Source organism: Drosophila ficusphila, unplaced genomic scaffold (genome assembly GCF_018152265.1).
Source record: "Drosophila ficusphila isolate 14025-0441.05 unplaced genomic scaffold, ASM1815226v1 contig_636, whole genome shotgun sequence".
NCBI classification, from domain to species: Eukaryota; Metazoa; Arthropoda; class Insecta; order Diptera; family Drosophilidae; genus Drosophila; species Drosophila ficusphila.
The window spans coordinates 405,500-421,850 of NW_025064569.1; the positions used below are offsets into that span (position 1 = coordinate 405,500).

General features: G+C 43.1%; 3 protein-coding genes across 3 annotated transcripts in view; 2 read left to right on the forward strand and 1 right to left on the reverse strand.

Moving 5' to 3' along the window:
• The window catches only part of LOC108091744 (neuroguidin), a 42,632-nt gene that overhangs the window by 24,117 nt on the left and 2,164 nt on the right, over nucleotides 1-16,351 (reverse strand). The window lies entirely within an intron of this gene.
• LOC108091501 (ABC transporter G family member 20) lies at nucleotides 232-8,303 on the forward strand. The gene is given in 12 exon segments (XM_017190778.2): nucleotides 232-481; nucleotides 5,080-5,196; nucleotides 5,257-5,679; nucleotides 5,738-5,831; nucleotides 5,896-6,073; nucleotides 6,076-6,165; nucleotides 6,168-6,240; nucleotides 6,298-6,707; nucleotides 6,758-6,944; nucleotides 7,142-7,407; nucleotides 7,467-7,553; nucleotides 7,629-8,303. Coding segments are annotated over 11 exon segments (2,124 nt in total). The 5' UTR covers nucleotides 232-481; nucleotides 5,080-5,092; the 3' UTR covers nucleotides 7,841-8,303.
• On the forward strand, nucleotides 12,073-15,339 carry LOC108091575. The gene has a single exon (XM_017190886.2). The coding sequence runs from the start codon at nucleotides 13,604-13,606 to the stop codon at nucleotides 15,041-15,043; it is 1,440 nt and encodes a 479-aa protein (XP_017046375.1). The 5' UTR covers nucleotides 12,073-13,603; the 3' UTR covers nucleotides 15,044-15,339.

Below are 16,351 nucleotides of genomic sequence, written 5' to 3' on the forward strand. Positions count from 1 at the left end.
CTGCGTTGTGCTGCATTAATAATTTTATTTCATACAATCTATCTTCATTTTGTACTCGTTATTCGAGGAAGCAACAAAAAGCGTATGTATATTTGTACGATTTATTTTCAGTACTGCTGCGAAAAGCGTCGCGACCGACGACTGGCGACTGACGAAAGCTAAGAGAAGCGGCCGCTGGCGCCGGATTCGATTTGAGCCAAGCCAAGCCGGTGGGTTGAGCTTGCGAGTACGCGATCGGCATACCACCGAGCCAGTCGAGAAACGGAGCTTGCAAGCGACACTTGTGGCACGCGGAGCAGTTCAGCCGATCCGACACTCCGAGCGTGAAAGACCGACAGAGAAAAACGGAAAAAGCCACTCTTGAAAATCGGCGAAAAGTAAAGAAAAACCACTGCAGGTTACAACAAAAATTGCAACACCAAAAGCGCGCGTGCGCAACCGATAAGTCAGAAGATAGGCGAAAAATCACTTGATTCATACGGTACGGTTAAAAAATCAACATCTTTATGTAAATCATAATAAACTTATTAAGAACGTGTGTGTAATTCAAAGCACTCAGAACTAAATGCCCATTGTGAAACGTTTATGATGTGAGAAAATATTGAGAAGAAAATAAAACAAAACGAAACTGCCCGCTAAAACTAGAGCTAACATTACTTTAAATAGCTCCATTTTATAAAAGTTTTCGGAATATACATGAAGGTTTGATACTTAAATCGGAACTGAACAAAAAATCGAATATCGAATGGGAAAAACACAAGTTTTTTGTTTTTTCCTTAGTGTGTAGGAAAAACAAAAAACTTAAGACACAAACTTTACTAGACTGCCCTGAAGCATGACCACATATGTATTTTATATGAGTGTGTGTTTTTTTTTTTGCTCGTAGAAACTCATCGGCCAAGCAGAAAATAAAATATTAAAAAATACATATTTTTAATTGTCCACACCATAAAGTAGAGAAAAACTGCGAACGACCAAATGAAACAACCATACGACAGCTGACAGTGTTTTTAAATTTCTGTGCGTTCTGTTTGCTTCTTCCAAATAAAGGTTTACCAATAAAATAAATATCAAGTGCCTAAAAAGCTCGCTAAGAGCTGGACTGAGCTCGACTGAGTCGCACAGCGGTTAAGCAATGCAAAATATTGCAACAGTTCACCATCCATTTATTTATCTTTGTGTGTTCGAGTCTCAATGATTTCTGCTTGTTTTATTTTTGGTTTTTCGTTGGGCTAGAGCAGTGCAGAGTACATGATTTTTGCTGGTAGGATGACATAAAACAGTGATTACAAATATGAAAATGCACAATCTCCAGGGAAAAAATATTTACAAATTTATTTGCACACTCTCAAAATAGTAAGATTTCTGCAGAAAAGGCACTGTGACACACAAACTGAGGGGAGGAGTTAAAGAAAATTGAACAAAACAAAACAAAATAAAATTACCACGACTAGGACAAAACGTTTAATGAAAAGCATAATGACACAAACTAACTTTTGCATGCAATGCGCAAATTTAAATTAACTGAAGCTTGGGCGAGCCTCATCGGTCTTACTCATTTACTATATTTTAACTAATCGAATGTTTTTAGAAAAACTAAATGGTTTACATCATTTTTGGAAACAGATTACTAAATAAAGATATGTAAATAAGATATTCATTAATATTTGTTTCTCAAAAATAATGTTTTTGTTCACAACCGAGATTAATTGTTAAACGAACACCTTTCGGAGGATATACTATATACAAAATAACAAAAGTAACTTTATTTGAGATATTTTTTATATATTTGAAATTACAGAGTTTCTGCTACTATAACTTTATTGAATTAAAAAATAAGAATGACTAGAAAATTTGAATTTTTGTTATGTTACATAGTTTTATTTACTTAGTGTTCTGGATCATTACACATCGTGTGTTTTTGGTTAGTTTGTTCGTTGGTATGTAACCAGTTTTTTTTAAGGCCGGAACTCTTAACTCTACAGTTTACTATTGCAAGAACTAAATGCTATTTGAGGCCTTGAAATTAAGTAAATACAATGCATACTATTATACAATTAATACGGAAAGCGTAATTTACTTTGTCGTTCTCTTTTGCAAGAAGTAAAAACTATATGAGAAGATTATAAATTAGAAACGACAAATGCGGAAAGAGTAAGCTGAGTCGAAAGGTGAATGATGCAAGCTCAGCAGAGCAATCTGATGCAGACAGCTGTTGGGGATATGTTGCTGCTTACTGCTGCTGCTGCTGGCGTTGCTGTTGCTGTTGCTGTTGCAGTTTTGACCGAAATGATTGTTGCGGCATTATATAAGAAGTGGCCATGCCACAAAAACGATGAAAGAGAAAGAAGAAAATTGTGGAAAAGACTGAAAATGAGAAGGAAGCAGCTGGTGGCAGTTTCGGTGGGCAGCTGGCCAGCGGGAGCGTGGAGAGATGAAGTTGCGCCTGCAAGTGTTGCACGGACTAAATACCCACTAACACTGGAATAAGCCAATGGGTTCGGGTTTGCTGATATCGATGGCCCGCTAAACAAGCCGTTAAACTGCATCAAGGTACCAGCCAACTTGCTGGCCGTTTAGCAGCGTGTTTGGCAATAACTGTGTACTCTATTGGCCATGCTCGTGGCTGTGTTCTTGGGGCCGAGAAAGCAGTTTGGGGACTGCCCCTCTTTTCTAAGCGGCTCATGGCCGCAAGCGCGGCTCGATTGCAAACATTGCAAAGCGTTGGCAAATTAAATGCGACTGCAGACGCAGACAAGATGGAGGCAACAGCAACATAAAGGCATCAATAAATATCGCTGGCAATTTTCGGAGCCGCTCGCACTTGAGTTACAACGTCAGCAACGCAGTCCGTTAACCAGTTGGCAACCTTGATGTTCGTTGTTTTTGTCGCTTCTTGGTTTTTTCGTTTCGTTAATTATTTGGGGTTTTTTTTTATTTTATTATGGCAGGTGTCTGTTTTGGAAAATCGATTTTATATACGAAAACAATTCGTTTTGAGCATGGTTATTCCGAATCTAAATAATCGCGCTAAACTCGACCAAATGATTCATACTTAAGCTTCGTTGTTGGTCGGTAGAAATCACTTTTAAATGATATATATGCTTACAAAACTTTCGTAGTTATTAAACGAGCATAGTGGACCATGTCGTAGGGTTAAGGGTTTCGAGTTATACCCAACCCAAACCGCAATGCTTATAAAAACAATAAAGCATAAACGACATTTAGCTGAAATCGTTGTCCTTTGCATCATGATTTGCAACATTAAGCAAGCGGCAACAACACAACTGTGAAAACAAGGCATAAAGTTATGACCACGACTGTGTGTTACTAACCTTACTCAATTAACTTTTTGGGTAAACATTTATTTTTTCTCTCTTTAGGTTATACTTTCGAACGCTTTTTGGGCGTTTTTCTTTTTTTTTTTCAACTTTACAGTCGATTTTGTTGTTGATTATGTATCTACCTATGACATGCTAAGATAACTATATGAGTAAGAGAGAAAAATACATACAAAGTTACAAATGCAATGAAGTAACTAGTTTTATTTTTGGCTTGAGACTAAAACACGAGTTACCGCTCAAAGTGGGTCAAAGCCTTATTAGCGAGGTCACATATTCGTATGTATATACACGGGCATATTGTTTGTTTTTAGGAATTTCTAATGTTTGCCACAAAGGAAAAAAGAATAAAAAAAAACTATCAATACTATTTATAAATAAACAACTACACGAAAATGCTCAGTAAGCAATTAGGGAAAACAAAATTTGTATGTCATATATTATATGATGATTCATATATGAATCACAGTTCCGTTTCAGCGTAATAAGTTTAATCTGTAAAGTTTAAACATTTCCGTGCTAAATTTTCGCAGGTGTATGCAAACAGAAAGGCAGGTACAAGGGTTGAGAATACTTAACTTGACCTTTGCCGTATAGGGAAGGATGAAGTGTTATAGTTCCGGCGTTTCGTTTGGCTTGGATATATAACAGCAAAGCTTTAGCAAATAAAATCATCCCAAATGAGATGAGTTCGTGTTAAGTTATGTGCATTGCAAATGGCCATCTATTATACTTTTGTTCCCTACGAGTACCGAGCCTAAAAAGGTTGCAAAACAAATAACTTGAATTCGACACATTCAGTCGTTTCCTTAGTTTTCTAATAAGATGCCGATACTTGACTATTGAGGTGTAACATTTGTTTTCACGTTCTGAAGTTTTTTCTTCAAATGCAAGTGCCAGTCTCTAACAATTTTCAAGTTACGTTTACCATTCACCCCTTAAGCCCCTTGCTCAACACCAATTTGCAAGGTGTTTATTAATTCTAAATGCATTTGTACTGATGTTGATCTTTGGGTATAAATATGTACACCTATGTAGAAACGTGTTTATTATTCAAACCGTTTCTGTGCCTCTTTATCAGAAGCTCCGCACAGCTCAGTCAGCTAATGGGGAGTCCCAAGCTAAAGACTTTATATAGTGTAATATCTTCCCTCCGATCATTTCAATACAATACCCACCCGGTGCTTATATACTACCAAACAATGATGTTGTACTTTAGAATTTTAGTAGCCAATGCCAAGATGTGCAATACGACTAGCAGATATAAACCAATTATCAATCAAATGTCAAAAGAAGCCGAACTGTATTCTTTTTGGCGGAGGCCAATGAACCACGATTCTTGGTTTAATTAGTACGAACATGCAGCTTTTTCTACCTCTTTTTGTCTAATTAGCAAGTAGTTGAGGCACACACGAAACCCGAAATAAATTTTGGACCGGACAAGTGCTTTGAGTGCCTCGACACGTGCATGTCATAAAGCCTAGCGAATCAATAAAATACATAACCAAATCAAGAAAACGCGAATTGTTGACGCAAGTGATTTATGGTGATCTGAGTAGCGTAGGCAAAAATATATAAGGGGGTCCTGCATATGAGTAATATAACTGGATAAATTGAGAATTCCGTAAGCTAGAGGATTAAATATTTTGTACCTAAAAAACTAAAAATATCATAACAGATAGGCAGTACGATTAAGCAAATGTTAATCAGTATTAATTTATTCTTATTTTCTTTGCAGAACATAAGGCAATATGGCGGCTGTTGAGGTGAGGAACGGCTACAAGTACTATGGCTCCAAATCGAACCCGAAGATTGTGCTCAACCAGCTGAACATGAACGTGATGCGGGGTTCGATGTAAGTGACTACTAAATTAACCCTGCCAGACCCATTCTAACTGATCCGTGCCCCAACCAGATATGGACTGCTGGGCGCCTCCGGGTGCGGCAAGACCACCCTGCTATCCTGCATCGTCGGCCAGAGGCGCCTCAACGGAGGCGAGGTCGCCGTGCTGGGAGTGAAGCCGGGCGAGCCGGGCAGCGGAGTGCCGGGGTCCCGCGTGGGGTTCATGCCCCAGGAGATCGCCCTGGTCGAGGAGATGACCGTCAAGGAGACGATCTTCTACTTCGGGCGCATCTACGGCCTGACGGACGAGCGCATCCGGGAGAAGTTCAAGCTGCTCAAGGAGCTGCTGCAGCTGCCGCCGGCGAGGCAGATGATCAAGCAGTGCAGCGGGGGGCAGCAGCGCCGTTTGTCCTTCGCCTGCGCCATGATTCACGACCCGGAGCTCCTCATTCTCGACGAGCCCACTGTGGGACTGGACCCCATGCTGCGCGAAAAGTGTGTGAGCCGAAAGCCATCGGATTGCCCGAGTCTAACTTTAATCTCGCCCCTCTAGAATCTGGGACTTCCTCGTGGAGACCACGAGAAATAGCAAACTGGCTGTGATCATTACCACCCATTATATAGAGGAGGCCAAGCAGGCGAACTGCGTAAGTGAAACCAGCATCCCACTGATACATATGGTCTCAGAGTTAACTCCATTACTTCTTTTAGATTGGTCTTATGCGCAATGGCGTGCTTTTGGCCGAAGACACTCCCACCAACATCATGATCAAGTTCGGCACCCAGTCGATCGAGGACGCCTTCCTCATTTTGAGCCAGCGGCAGGGCAACGAGGACGAGTTGGCCCAAATCATGGATCACAGCAAGAACCACGCTTTGCAGGCAGCTGTGCTCCCCCGGAGGTCATCGACAGCCACGAGCCCAACACGCCTGAGAAGCAGCCCATCCCCCTCGAAGAGCTGCCGAACGAGAACCGCAAAAAGATTTTTTCACCACCAAGGGCAGGGTCAAGGCACTGATGACAAAGAACTTTGTGCAGCTCTTCAGGCAGCCCTCGTAAGTCAAGCTCTACTTCGAAGAGGAACTTCAACTTAATGGTTACATCCCTTTCAGAGGCATCATTTTCATGCTCCTGTTCCCCATCATCCAACTAACGTGCTTTTACCTGGCCATTGGCAAGACGCCCACGAACTTGGAGATAGGAGTGTACTCCGGCGAGGTTGAGAGCTACGGGGAGTGCTTCGACGACAGCCTGGTCACAGTGTACAAGGAGAACGATAGCTGTCTGTTCCACAAGCTCTCCTGCAGGTACATCCGCGAACTGGGCGACGATGTGGCCACCCGAAAGTACTACTCCAGTGAAGCGGATGCCCTGAGAGATGCGAAGCGGGCCACGACCGTTGGCTACCTGCACTTTGCCCAGAACTTCAGCGAATCGATCCTCTCGGTGTTGGAGGACGGAATACACACCGACGACGGAGCCGTGGAGCACGCCGAACTGAGCATCCACATCGACATGACAGGTAAGAAGGAACGTTGCCAAGCCTTTTAACCCTAAGAATCTATTTCGCAGACCAACAAGTGGCGTACTTCATGCAGCGAAAACTGCGCGACAAGTTCAGCTCTTTCATGCGAAGTGTTGTCGAGGACTGCAATGTTTCCGCGGCCATCGTTGACCTGCCGGTCCAGTTCCAGGAACCGATCTTCGGCACCGCAGACATCGAGTTCCAGCAGTACTGTGCCCCGGGTGTGGTCATGACGTGAGTAGATTGTCCACGAAATAGACCTTTGAACTTCCTCTCACATGTTTGCTTTCTTTGTTTTATGAGCTGATATCATTCATCGCGATACATATTCTTCTACTTCGTTGGGTTCGGTACTTCGGTTCTTCAGTTTACCCCTCTTTAGACACACAACTCAGAACTTTCACTCACTGCTTATTGTTACTTACTCCTAGCATGGTGTTCTTCCTGGCAACTCTGATGACGGCGGCAGTCTTCATTTCGGAGCGCATGGACGGCATTTGGGACCGCACTCTCTTGGCAGGTGTTTCGGCTGCCGAAATGCTATGGGCCCACCTCCTAACCCAGCTCATTATCATGGCTCTGCAGTCATTCGAGGTTATTATGTACATCGGCCTGGTTTTCGATACCTACAACAACGGCGATACCACGACGCTCATTGGATTGCTAACGCTGACCGCTTTTTGTGGGATGTTGTTCGGTGGGTAAAGAAAAAGTTTAACAAAGGGGCCGTTTAAAAACATTAACTCTTTCAACCAGGTCTCTTCATATCTGTGTTTTGCAAATCGCATACTGAGGCCAACTTTGTAGCCACTGGCGCTTTTTACCCAATGATCATACTTTGCGGTAAGTGCAGTCATTTAATTACCTATTGTAATCACGATTATGATCATTATAAAACAATTCAATTTGCCAACGCAGGACTTCTGTGGCCGCTGGAGAGTATGCCGCAGTTTCTGCAGGACCTGGTGATGGTGCTGCCCTTCACCATACCCTCTATATCAGCTCGAAACGTAATCGAAAAGGGCTGGAGCATCACCCACGAGAAGGTCTACAATGGCTTCTTGGTCATGGCAGGCTGGACGATCATTTTCTTTGTTCTGTGCCTGATCGGCATCCGGCGCAAAGCGTAAGCCCGGACCCTGGGATGTTCTTTAATATTAGGGGGTCTTCCATTTAGTTGTAATGTACTAGCATTTTTTGATAGGTGATCTTATGTGCATATCGTTTAATTTAATTACTATCGGAAGCATATCACTCGCATGTTTAGACTCTCATCACGTAAGGGAAACACATTCATACCAACGAATTGTAACGCATTCTTGGACAGTCTTCACATAACGTGTGGACTGCACTAAAATCAGCATAAGGTCTTAGGGGTGTCTCACAAAAATATTTATAATTCACAGAACAACTTATCGTTCTCATGGAAATCAAAAATTTCGTAATTAAAAATGAAAAACTAACTCACTTAACCTAATACTAGAAGTACATTCTTGTCCACATTCAGAATGTGGATATCATGTATATAGTGTAAAAGTGTAAAATTATGTAAATCGAAATTTTAAATCAACCAAAAATAAAACCTTAAACATATCGCCTTCAAGAACACATGATTGGGTGAAAGCATTAAAATTTTCAACTTAATTAAATATGGCATTTAAGCACCAAATACTTTTGTTAGGGCTCTTGCAGTTTCTTAATCATTTAGTAGGTTTACAATTTTAAATATCTCGCAGCAAACCTAGCAAAAAGAATTAAGTACATATATTTCCCACGACAACTTTTACAGCCAAAATGTTAAAAATAAGAAAAGGTATAGTTACATAATTATATATTTTGTTAGTTTTTCTTAAATTTATTTGTTTTTTTTTATTATTATTTTATTAATATTATTTACTTGTAAAGAGTAGGTTTCAGGTACTGTCAACACATATTTCTTGGTTATCGTAATGTGAAATTTAAAGCGCTAAACTAAAGCCCACTAAAGCTTTTTGTGCTCGTATATGCAGATATATATAAATGAATATGTTTGCTTCTATATATAATATTGCCTATGATTGTGTGTGGGCCAAGGACAAGGACACACTCACGACGACGATGTCGAGGACGAGCCAAAGTTGCTGACACACTTCGGGCTCGAAAGTGCTAGACAAAATGTCTACCCGGCTGGATGACTCCCCCTTGCCCTCTTCCTGTGTCTGCCAGACATTTTTATTACAAAACTTTATCTTTGCCAAATACGGAAGCGAGGAGAGGGAAAATATAAAAAGCCAACCTCGGGCTTCCTGCTTGTGTGTGCGTCCTTGTGGGCGGGTGGGTGCGTTAAGTGATGAGTGGCGCAAAGTTTAGTTTCACATTTTATATAACTTGCTTTAAATGTGCAAGCTGGAAGAAGCAGTCGCAGTGTGCGCAAAACTACAGAGATAGCATGTACAAATATGGCTTTTCTTATTCGAGATGGCAGTTAAATAAGGACATTTAATAACGAGGGTTTTTAATATATTTTATGTTGTGTCACTCTCACAAAATACTAAGTAGTATATGTAGCATTTGAAAACAATTATATCAAATCCCAATTTGAGTTATTATTTCTTGTTTGGCCCCAAATGAATTATCTGAAGTATTTTTTATGGTCAATCCTTTTTTAATGTTCATTTTTTCAATACCTATCGACGACCACAACACAAAAAAAATTTTAACGTTAAATAAAACTTTTTAAGAATCTTCCCGCCTGGCACACAAAACGAAGCTTTTTCTGGAAAACCCACGAAGCAACAACTTGAAATAAAAACAATGGGTTGACAACAAACAAAGTTGAATGCCTAGGTCAAGGTGCCCGAAAGTAGGCAACGGAAAAGTTTTCTCAAGCGTTGACTCCTAAAACAATTTGGGGCTAAAAACGTTGAACTTTAAACAAGAATAGAGAAAAAAGCAGACAATATCCACAAACTGAAACGCCCTCCCCTTCTGAACACTTTCTCTGGAGTAGAGGAAATGTTGTTACAACTTTTGCCCCATTTTATGTGCACACATATAAAATTTAGGTTTAAACTAGCAAGAGAAGGACGAGAAGTTGAAAAGTTAGCAGAATGCTTTAGTAATTTGACCTTCAAACAAGTTGAACAAACTCAACACAAGCAAATACAATACTCGGGCACAGACAACAAAAAGCCGAATTCTGAGGGAAAAGTGTAAATATTTAAACGTAATTTTGTTTGGTTGCAAGGTTGCATTCAAAGTGTTAGCAGAAGGTGACCATTTAAGGTATTTGTTTGGGAATTACTATTAAGGAAGTATTCATATTTAAAAAGATTGTTAAATTCTTATTTATGTTACGAGAGGATACATATTTACAATAAAAACTATTTATATGCTAATAATGCTTAAATGCTCCCCCGATAACTAAATAAAAAAAATAATAATTACCCGGTAAAAATATCAATGATAATCAATGATAAAAATATCATATATTATAAATAAGCTGAGTTGGTAGATATCAACTGCTATTAATTCGTTGTGTTAAATACCATCATTGGTTAATCAAAGAGCAATTCCAATACGAATTCCATACAAGTCGTAAAAATGAACCGGGCAAAAGTAAATAACATCCATTGATCGACGTCTAACTTTTAAGCATCGAATGAGGGGCAATATTTTGTAAAAATAAAATGAAAGATGACACAATTGAGCTTCGAGGCAAACAGTTTGCTGGGGTCCACAGCTGAGAAGGACCCAAATCATTGCCGACTTTTGCATTTCATTGACCCTTTAAATGGCTAAGATACACACAGATGGCACCGCCCACACACTCTTCCGCATGTCAGTCAAAGTTCTTTCTCTCGCATGGAGAAAAATTTGATTTGGGGAGTTTATTCAATTTGCTGCATGTGGGGCTGCCTAAAGGGGGCTTCTCATGGATACACACTCGCCCGCACACTGGCATTTAAGTGCACGTTGTTCGCTTGATGTCTGACGGACAACCAGAGTTATGGCAGTGGGTGGCAGAATGGGCCGGTCCAAGTTTCAGGTGGATCGGGCCGGGGAGAGCGCTCTGAACTCTGCCAATATAATACAATCAACGTTGGACTTCGATTCGATGCGCATTCGATGCGTTTGCCGCTTGCGAGGCAGATGAGGTGGCTTTCCGTCCAGCTACCGATGCGTAGGCCCACCCACCTTCCCAACCCCACTTGCAACAGCCACCAGCCACCCATCACCAGCCACCCACTTGTCCGCCCCCTCAGAAACGCACACAGGCAGACTTGGTTTTTGCTCTCATGTGCAACGCAAAGGAGGCCCATGTACATAGGCTCGTTTCACTCGCTCGCCCGAGCCTTCGGTCCGATTTCTCTCCTTCTCGCTCGCTCCCTATGTGGCATGTCCTGTGTTCCGAGTGCCTCGTCCTGCACTCCGCCGCGTGGAGTGAGGACACGGAGGCAGCTGGGGTCCCGGCCACACATGCGTTTGGCCTTTTGCCTGGCACACATAGCAACAGCAGCAGCCACTACATCAGGTTGCTGCAGCAGCAACAACAGCAGCAGAAACAACAACAGCAGTAGTGGCAACAGCAACAGAAATGTCGCGCTGTGTTTCAATCGTTCTATATGGCACAACTGCTGATTGGGTTCGCACAGTGGGCTAAGTTAGTTTGTTATACAACAAAAAAAATTTGAACTGGGTATGCACAAATACTACTTTATATGCGGTTATTCTGGTGCGCAGCTTATATTATAAAACGAGTCAATGGATTATTTTTATTACTAACCATTTGGTTTTGCTCTTGAAATTTTAAAATTAAAAATTGTGTAAAGAAAATCCTAATTTTCATAAGGTTTTGAAGTATCTATGTATAAGTAAAACTAAATATTTCATAATATCCTGTGTTAACTAATAATGCTCAAAGAAAAAGGGGACTTTACTGTGTTTGTGAAAGAAATATAACCATAGCTTTTACATTCTATACTATGGTAAATAGTCGAATCAATCCTTGTTTGTTTGTTTATTAGGGATCAATTCTTTTATTGAAAGAAACCAAACATGTGATATACTAGTTTAATTTAAACAAGAGATCCACTAAGATCTCCAAAATATAATTGACAGTTGGGATTTCAAGTGCAAAGTCCTTTTTTATTTCGACCCACTGTGCACAAAAGGCACTGCTCAAAAAACGTCAGCCAATGCAGCGACCAGAAAAACAACAACGACAACGGCGGCAATACATGCGTGGGGAAAAGGCGCGAGGAAAGTGGGCAGGGGGAAAGGTGGAGAATTCCAGGGGTGGGATGGGGTGCGAATGGAATCGTGGACGGCGACGCTGGCGAAAATGGCGGCAGCCACAGCGACAGCGACGCAGCCTATTTCGGTGGCCAGAAATATAAAAAAGGGGCGTAGACGGGGGTGGCCGGAGGAGCGGGTCGTGGAGCTGAGGGACAAAGTGCAATTCGCCAGAGAGCGAAAGAGAGAGAGGACCGCATGGGTGGCAAGGGGCTGGGGGATGTGGGGAGAGGCAATACACACACACACACACGAAAGTGCAGTCGGGAGAGCGGGAGCAAAAAGGAGGAGATGCATACACTCGCACACACGTGCATTGAGGACTATGTACGATCCGGATGTTGTGTATGTATTTCCATTGACCAGGACTCCCTCTCTCTCTCGTTCTCTCAGCCCATCTCCTTCTGGCCTGCTCGCTTGTTTACCAATTTATTTTGCGCACAATGCGAAACACGGAAAATGCATGAAGCCACCGGCTGACGTTCCACGCCGACCACCACCCACCACCCACTACCCACCACCCAGAAAAAGCCCCTGATGCGTTCCAACCGAACGCAATGATAGCCACACAGCAGAGCAGGCCAAAAGCAACAACGAGGAGCGGTGCGAAAAAATTGCAGAAATTCCAGTTCGATTTTTGGCCATAATGCAAAAAGCACTCCGCCCTGCTCGCTCCTTCTGGCAAAATACGAGCGTATCTTCCATCTCGGTCGCTTTTGCATTCTGTGGCTGCTGCCGCTGTTTGTTGTTGTTCTTCGTTTGCCACTTTGTGCGGCATTTTCCTCTTCCCCGCTTTTCCGGCTTTTCCCAGGTTTTTAGACTATCCCCATTTTTTCGGGGTTTTGTTTGCTTTCATATCCTTTGCAGGCCGCGACTTTTACTTTGATGGAACGGGCGTCGAGTTTTGTTTGGTTCCTCTTTCTTTGTTGCCCCCAAACTTTGGGTAAAAAAAGGAGTTGGTGGTAGTACACACTCGTAGTGAGTTTTTGTGCCCCATGTCCTTCGTAGTAGTTGGTACTCGTGATCCGAAGTCAGTCATCAGTCCATACGCAACATGTCCTGGTACAAAAAGTCGCCATGGAAACACAAAGAAATGGAACGAACCACGTATGAAAGGAATGGTAACGAAATATCGAAGGAAAATGGGGCACAAAGGATCTGAAGTTTCTAAAAAACTGAATGAAAAGGAAGCCTAAAATGCCAACGATACACAATGTTGGTGGGCGAATGTTCGTAGTTTCTTGCTCACTTTACATTGTGGAATTTTAGTATCTTGAAAATACTTTGCAAGACTTTTCACGTGAATTGTAAAAAAAATTTGAAAGTTGCATAGTTACCCATAACTTTTAAATGTAATTCTGTCAAGGTAATTTCTTAAGGACGTATACTTCAGTTTATACATAGGGTTCTCGAGATGATGAGAGTGCTAGGGTGTTCAACTGGCTAAATCAACTTGGATCTAAGATCACACGAAGGTATACTTAACTCAAATTGAACCTAAAATTTGTGTATTATTTACCCAATCCAAACGCAAAATATTTACGACTGTTGAACAATTTCGGAGATATCTAAAACGTAAGCAAACGTAAACCCAGCCCAGTCAAGGGTGGAACTTCTCAATGTGGATGCCACTAATCGTTCTCGTCCTCGTCGGAGTCCTTCAGGCGTGCTCCCCAGTGGACAGCCTGTACGAAAGCTTCCACGAGCAGCTGGTGACGTACCTGCGTCCTGGGGAGCCGCACATCCAGGACGGCCACACGCTGCTCAACATGTTGTACGTCCAAGAACAACTACAGGTCTACTGCCAGCGGCCCACCGCCCTGAGCCTGCGGAACGTCTTCCAGAGCAGTCGCCTGCGCCTGCAGATCGCTGCTGGCGGTGCTTACAGCCAATACAAGGGGGCCACCGTGCGGGAGGTCCACGAGGCGCGCCGCCAGCGGAACGAGTGCTTCGAGGGCAAGCCGCTGGTGGCTGCGGGAGGGGAGCAGCGGATCGTCCAGTTCCCCGCCCACAGTCACGTCTGCTACGGCATCCACACGGACGAGCCGTTCGCCCTCACCCTCGAAGTGGTCGCCTGGGACCCCGAGCGATTGGCGCAGTTCGCCTTCGGCCTGGTGCTGTGGCTCAGCAGTCCCCTCGTGGCGGACTCGCTGCTCAGCCTCTACTGCTCGGCGGCGGCCCTGGGCGCCCACCTGGCCGGCGTGGGCGTGGTCGCGGCCGCCATGCTGGGCTCCGGCGGCGGTCGTCCCCTACGGCTGGAGCCCCTCAAGGGGAACTTCAAGCAGGTGCTCGAGGAGCGGCCCACCCTGGTGGCCCTGGCGCTGGTGGGCGGCGCCTGGTCACTCCAGTCCGCCTGCCAGCGGACCAGCTTCCTGTGGCGGTGCTCGCTGCTGCGCCGCTTGCACTACCGCCTGCTGCGGACCACCTCCTACTGGCTGATCTGCACTGCCTCCGATCACTCGGATTTCGGGCGGACCTGCGTCCTGGTGCTTCTCCCCTGGCCGGAACTCTGGTGGCTGATGAACTGGCTGAAGGGAATATGTGCTCGAAAGACTCGATTGCGAACCGGGAAAGAGCAGCTCCACTCACAAGAGGGCTGTCAAAGGCAGCGAGCTATGGGGGATTCGCAGGACTTTTTGGGGCGACATCCTACTTCTTGGCGGCAGGACGCACAGCTAGTGCAGCCGCAGATTTCTACCAGGTTTTTGGACGGTGGAAGTCACCCTGGGACCATTCAATCCGGTCCTGACCCCGTTTCGTACCATAGAAGTCGCAGTTTAAACAGGACGGACACGACTTTTCGGCGGGAGCAACGAATGCTCGGGGGACGGGAGTACGAAAGTACATCTGGATGTCAGTACTGCTCCGTGGCAAATTCCCTCAATCGACCCTCCACGTGGAACTGCCTCAACAGGCGGTTGACCACCAATGCAACAGAGGATCCCGCCACCCGACCATCAGGTAGCCCAGAGTATAGTCTCTTCCCCAGAAGCTCGACGACCATCGTTTACAGCAACGCCAACTTCTCAAACTCGGAGCCCAGCCCCCGCGATCAATAGAGAAAGTAAAACGGATCGACCAACTTCCAATAAAATGAAACCAAGGAACAGGGATCAACTAAAAGGCTAAGAAGAAAATCGAGAATATTTGAAGCAAAGTTTCAGGAGAATTGCGTGCATTTCAGCGCGAAGACCAAGCGAAATTACGATAATGCTTATGATGTCAAAGCCGACTTTACTTTACTTTTTGGGAAAAATTCGTTTTAACAGTTATTTTCTATCTAAGGGACCGTTGGGGTTTTGGGCAGGCTGAAGTTTATATTTATATTAAATATTTATTATTTTTTATATCTTTATTATTTTCATATATATTTTTTTTTGTATATTTATTTAAAAAATTTAAAAAGGAAATCAAAAGTTCCAGTGGTTTCATGGGTAGCCTTACAATAAATGTATACTAAACGGCCATCGGTGTTTGGTTCTAAAAATGTTTTAAAACAAAACTAACAAGAAAGGAAGCTAGCTTCGGCTTGCCGAAGTCATCAATTATGTCAAACAAAAAGCAGGCTAAACAAATAAAGGCTAGACAAAGTCGATCTGATCAAAAACAACGACGTGAGAATTTTTTTTTCATCCGGCCGATCCGGTCCTTTCCGACTTATATACTGCGTGCAGGGGCGGATTAAGACAATTTGCCGCCCTAGGCAGTTTTGATTTTGCCGCCCTAGACTGCAGCCTAATTTTCAAAAGTAGTATTTTATGTAGTGTTAACAGTCGAAATTTGCCGCCCCTAAAAATTTGCCGCCCTAGGCAGCTGCCTATGTTGCCTATATGGTAAATCCGCCACTGACTGCGTGCAATAACTACACAACTTTTGCGAAATATTCACCAAGACAGCTTTAAAACTGAGAGACTAGTTTACATAAAAACAGACAGACGGACGGACGTATTTCGATTCAGATCGTGATGCTGATTAAAAATATACAATATTTACTTTATGGGGTCTAAGGTGTCTCCTTCACTGCAAACTTCTGACTGAAATTATAATACCCTTTTGCTCTGCAAGGGTATACAAATTCTACTACTATGCAATTTTTAAATTTTAAACCTAACTTTCCTTAATTGTCACCAAGAAAAAACTGGTATCGGAGTCGAGGCCCTTTCTTGTTTTTTTTTTCAATTATCCAGATAATCCGTCGAAATACGTTTTATTGGTTAATACTCGCTGAACTTGAGTCCAAATTGTCGCAGCACACACCCATGCAGCTGCATCCATACTGCTTTTAACTTAATTGTCCTGATTAGCATGCGCCCATGTCTGTTTTGCTCGTTGAAATTTTTGTGCTTTTGACATCCGTTGGCGCATGG

Bases quoted from the DNA above. Each gene is read 5' to 3' on its own strand.
- LOC108091575 (XM_017190886.2), top strand. From the start codon at position 13,604: ATGTGGATGCCACTAATCGTTCTCGTCCTCGTCGGAGTCCTTCAGGCG.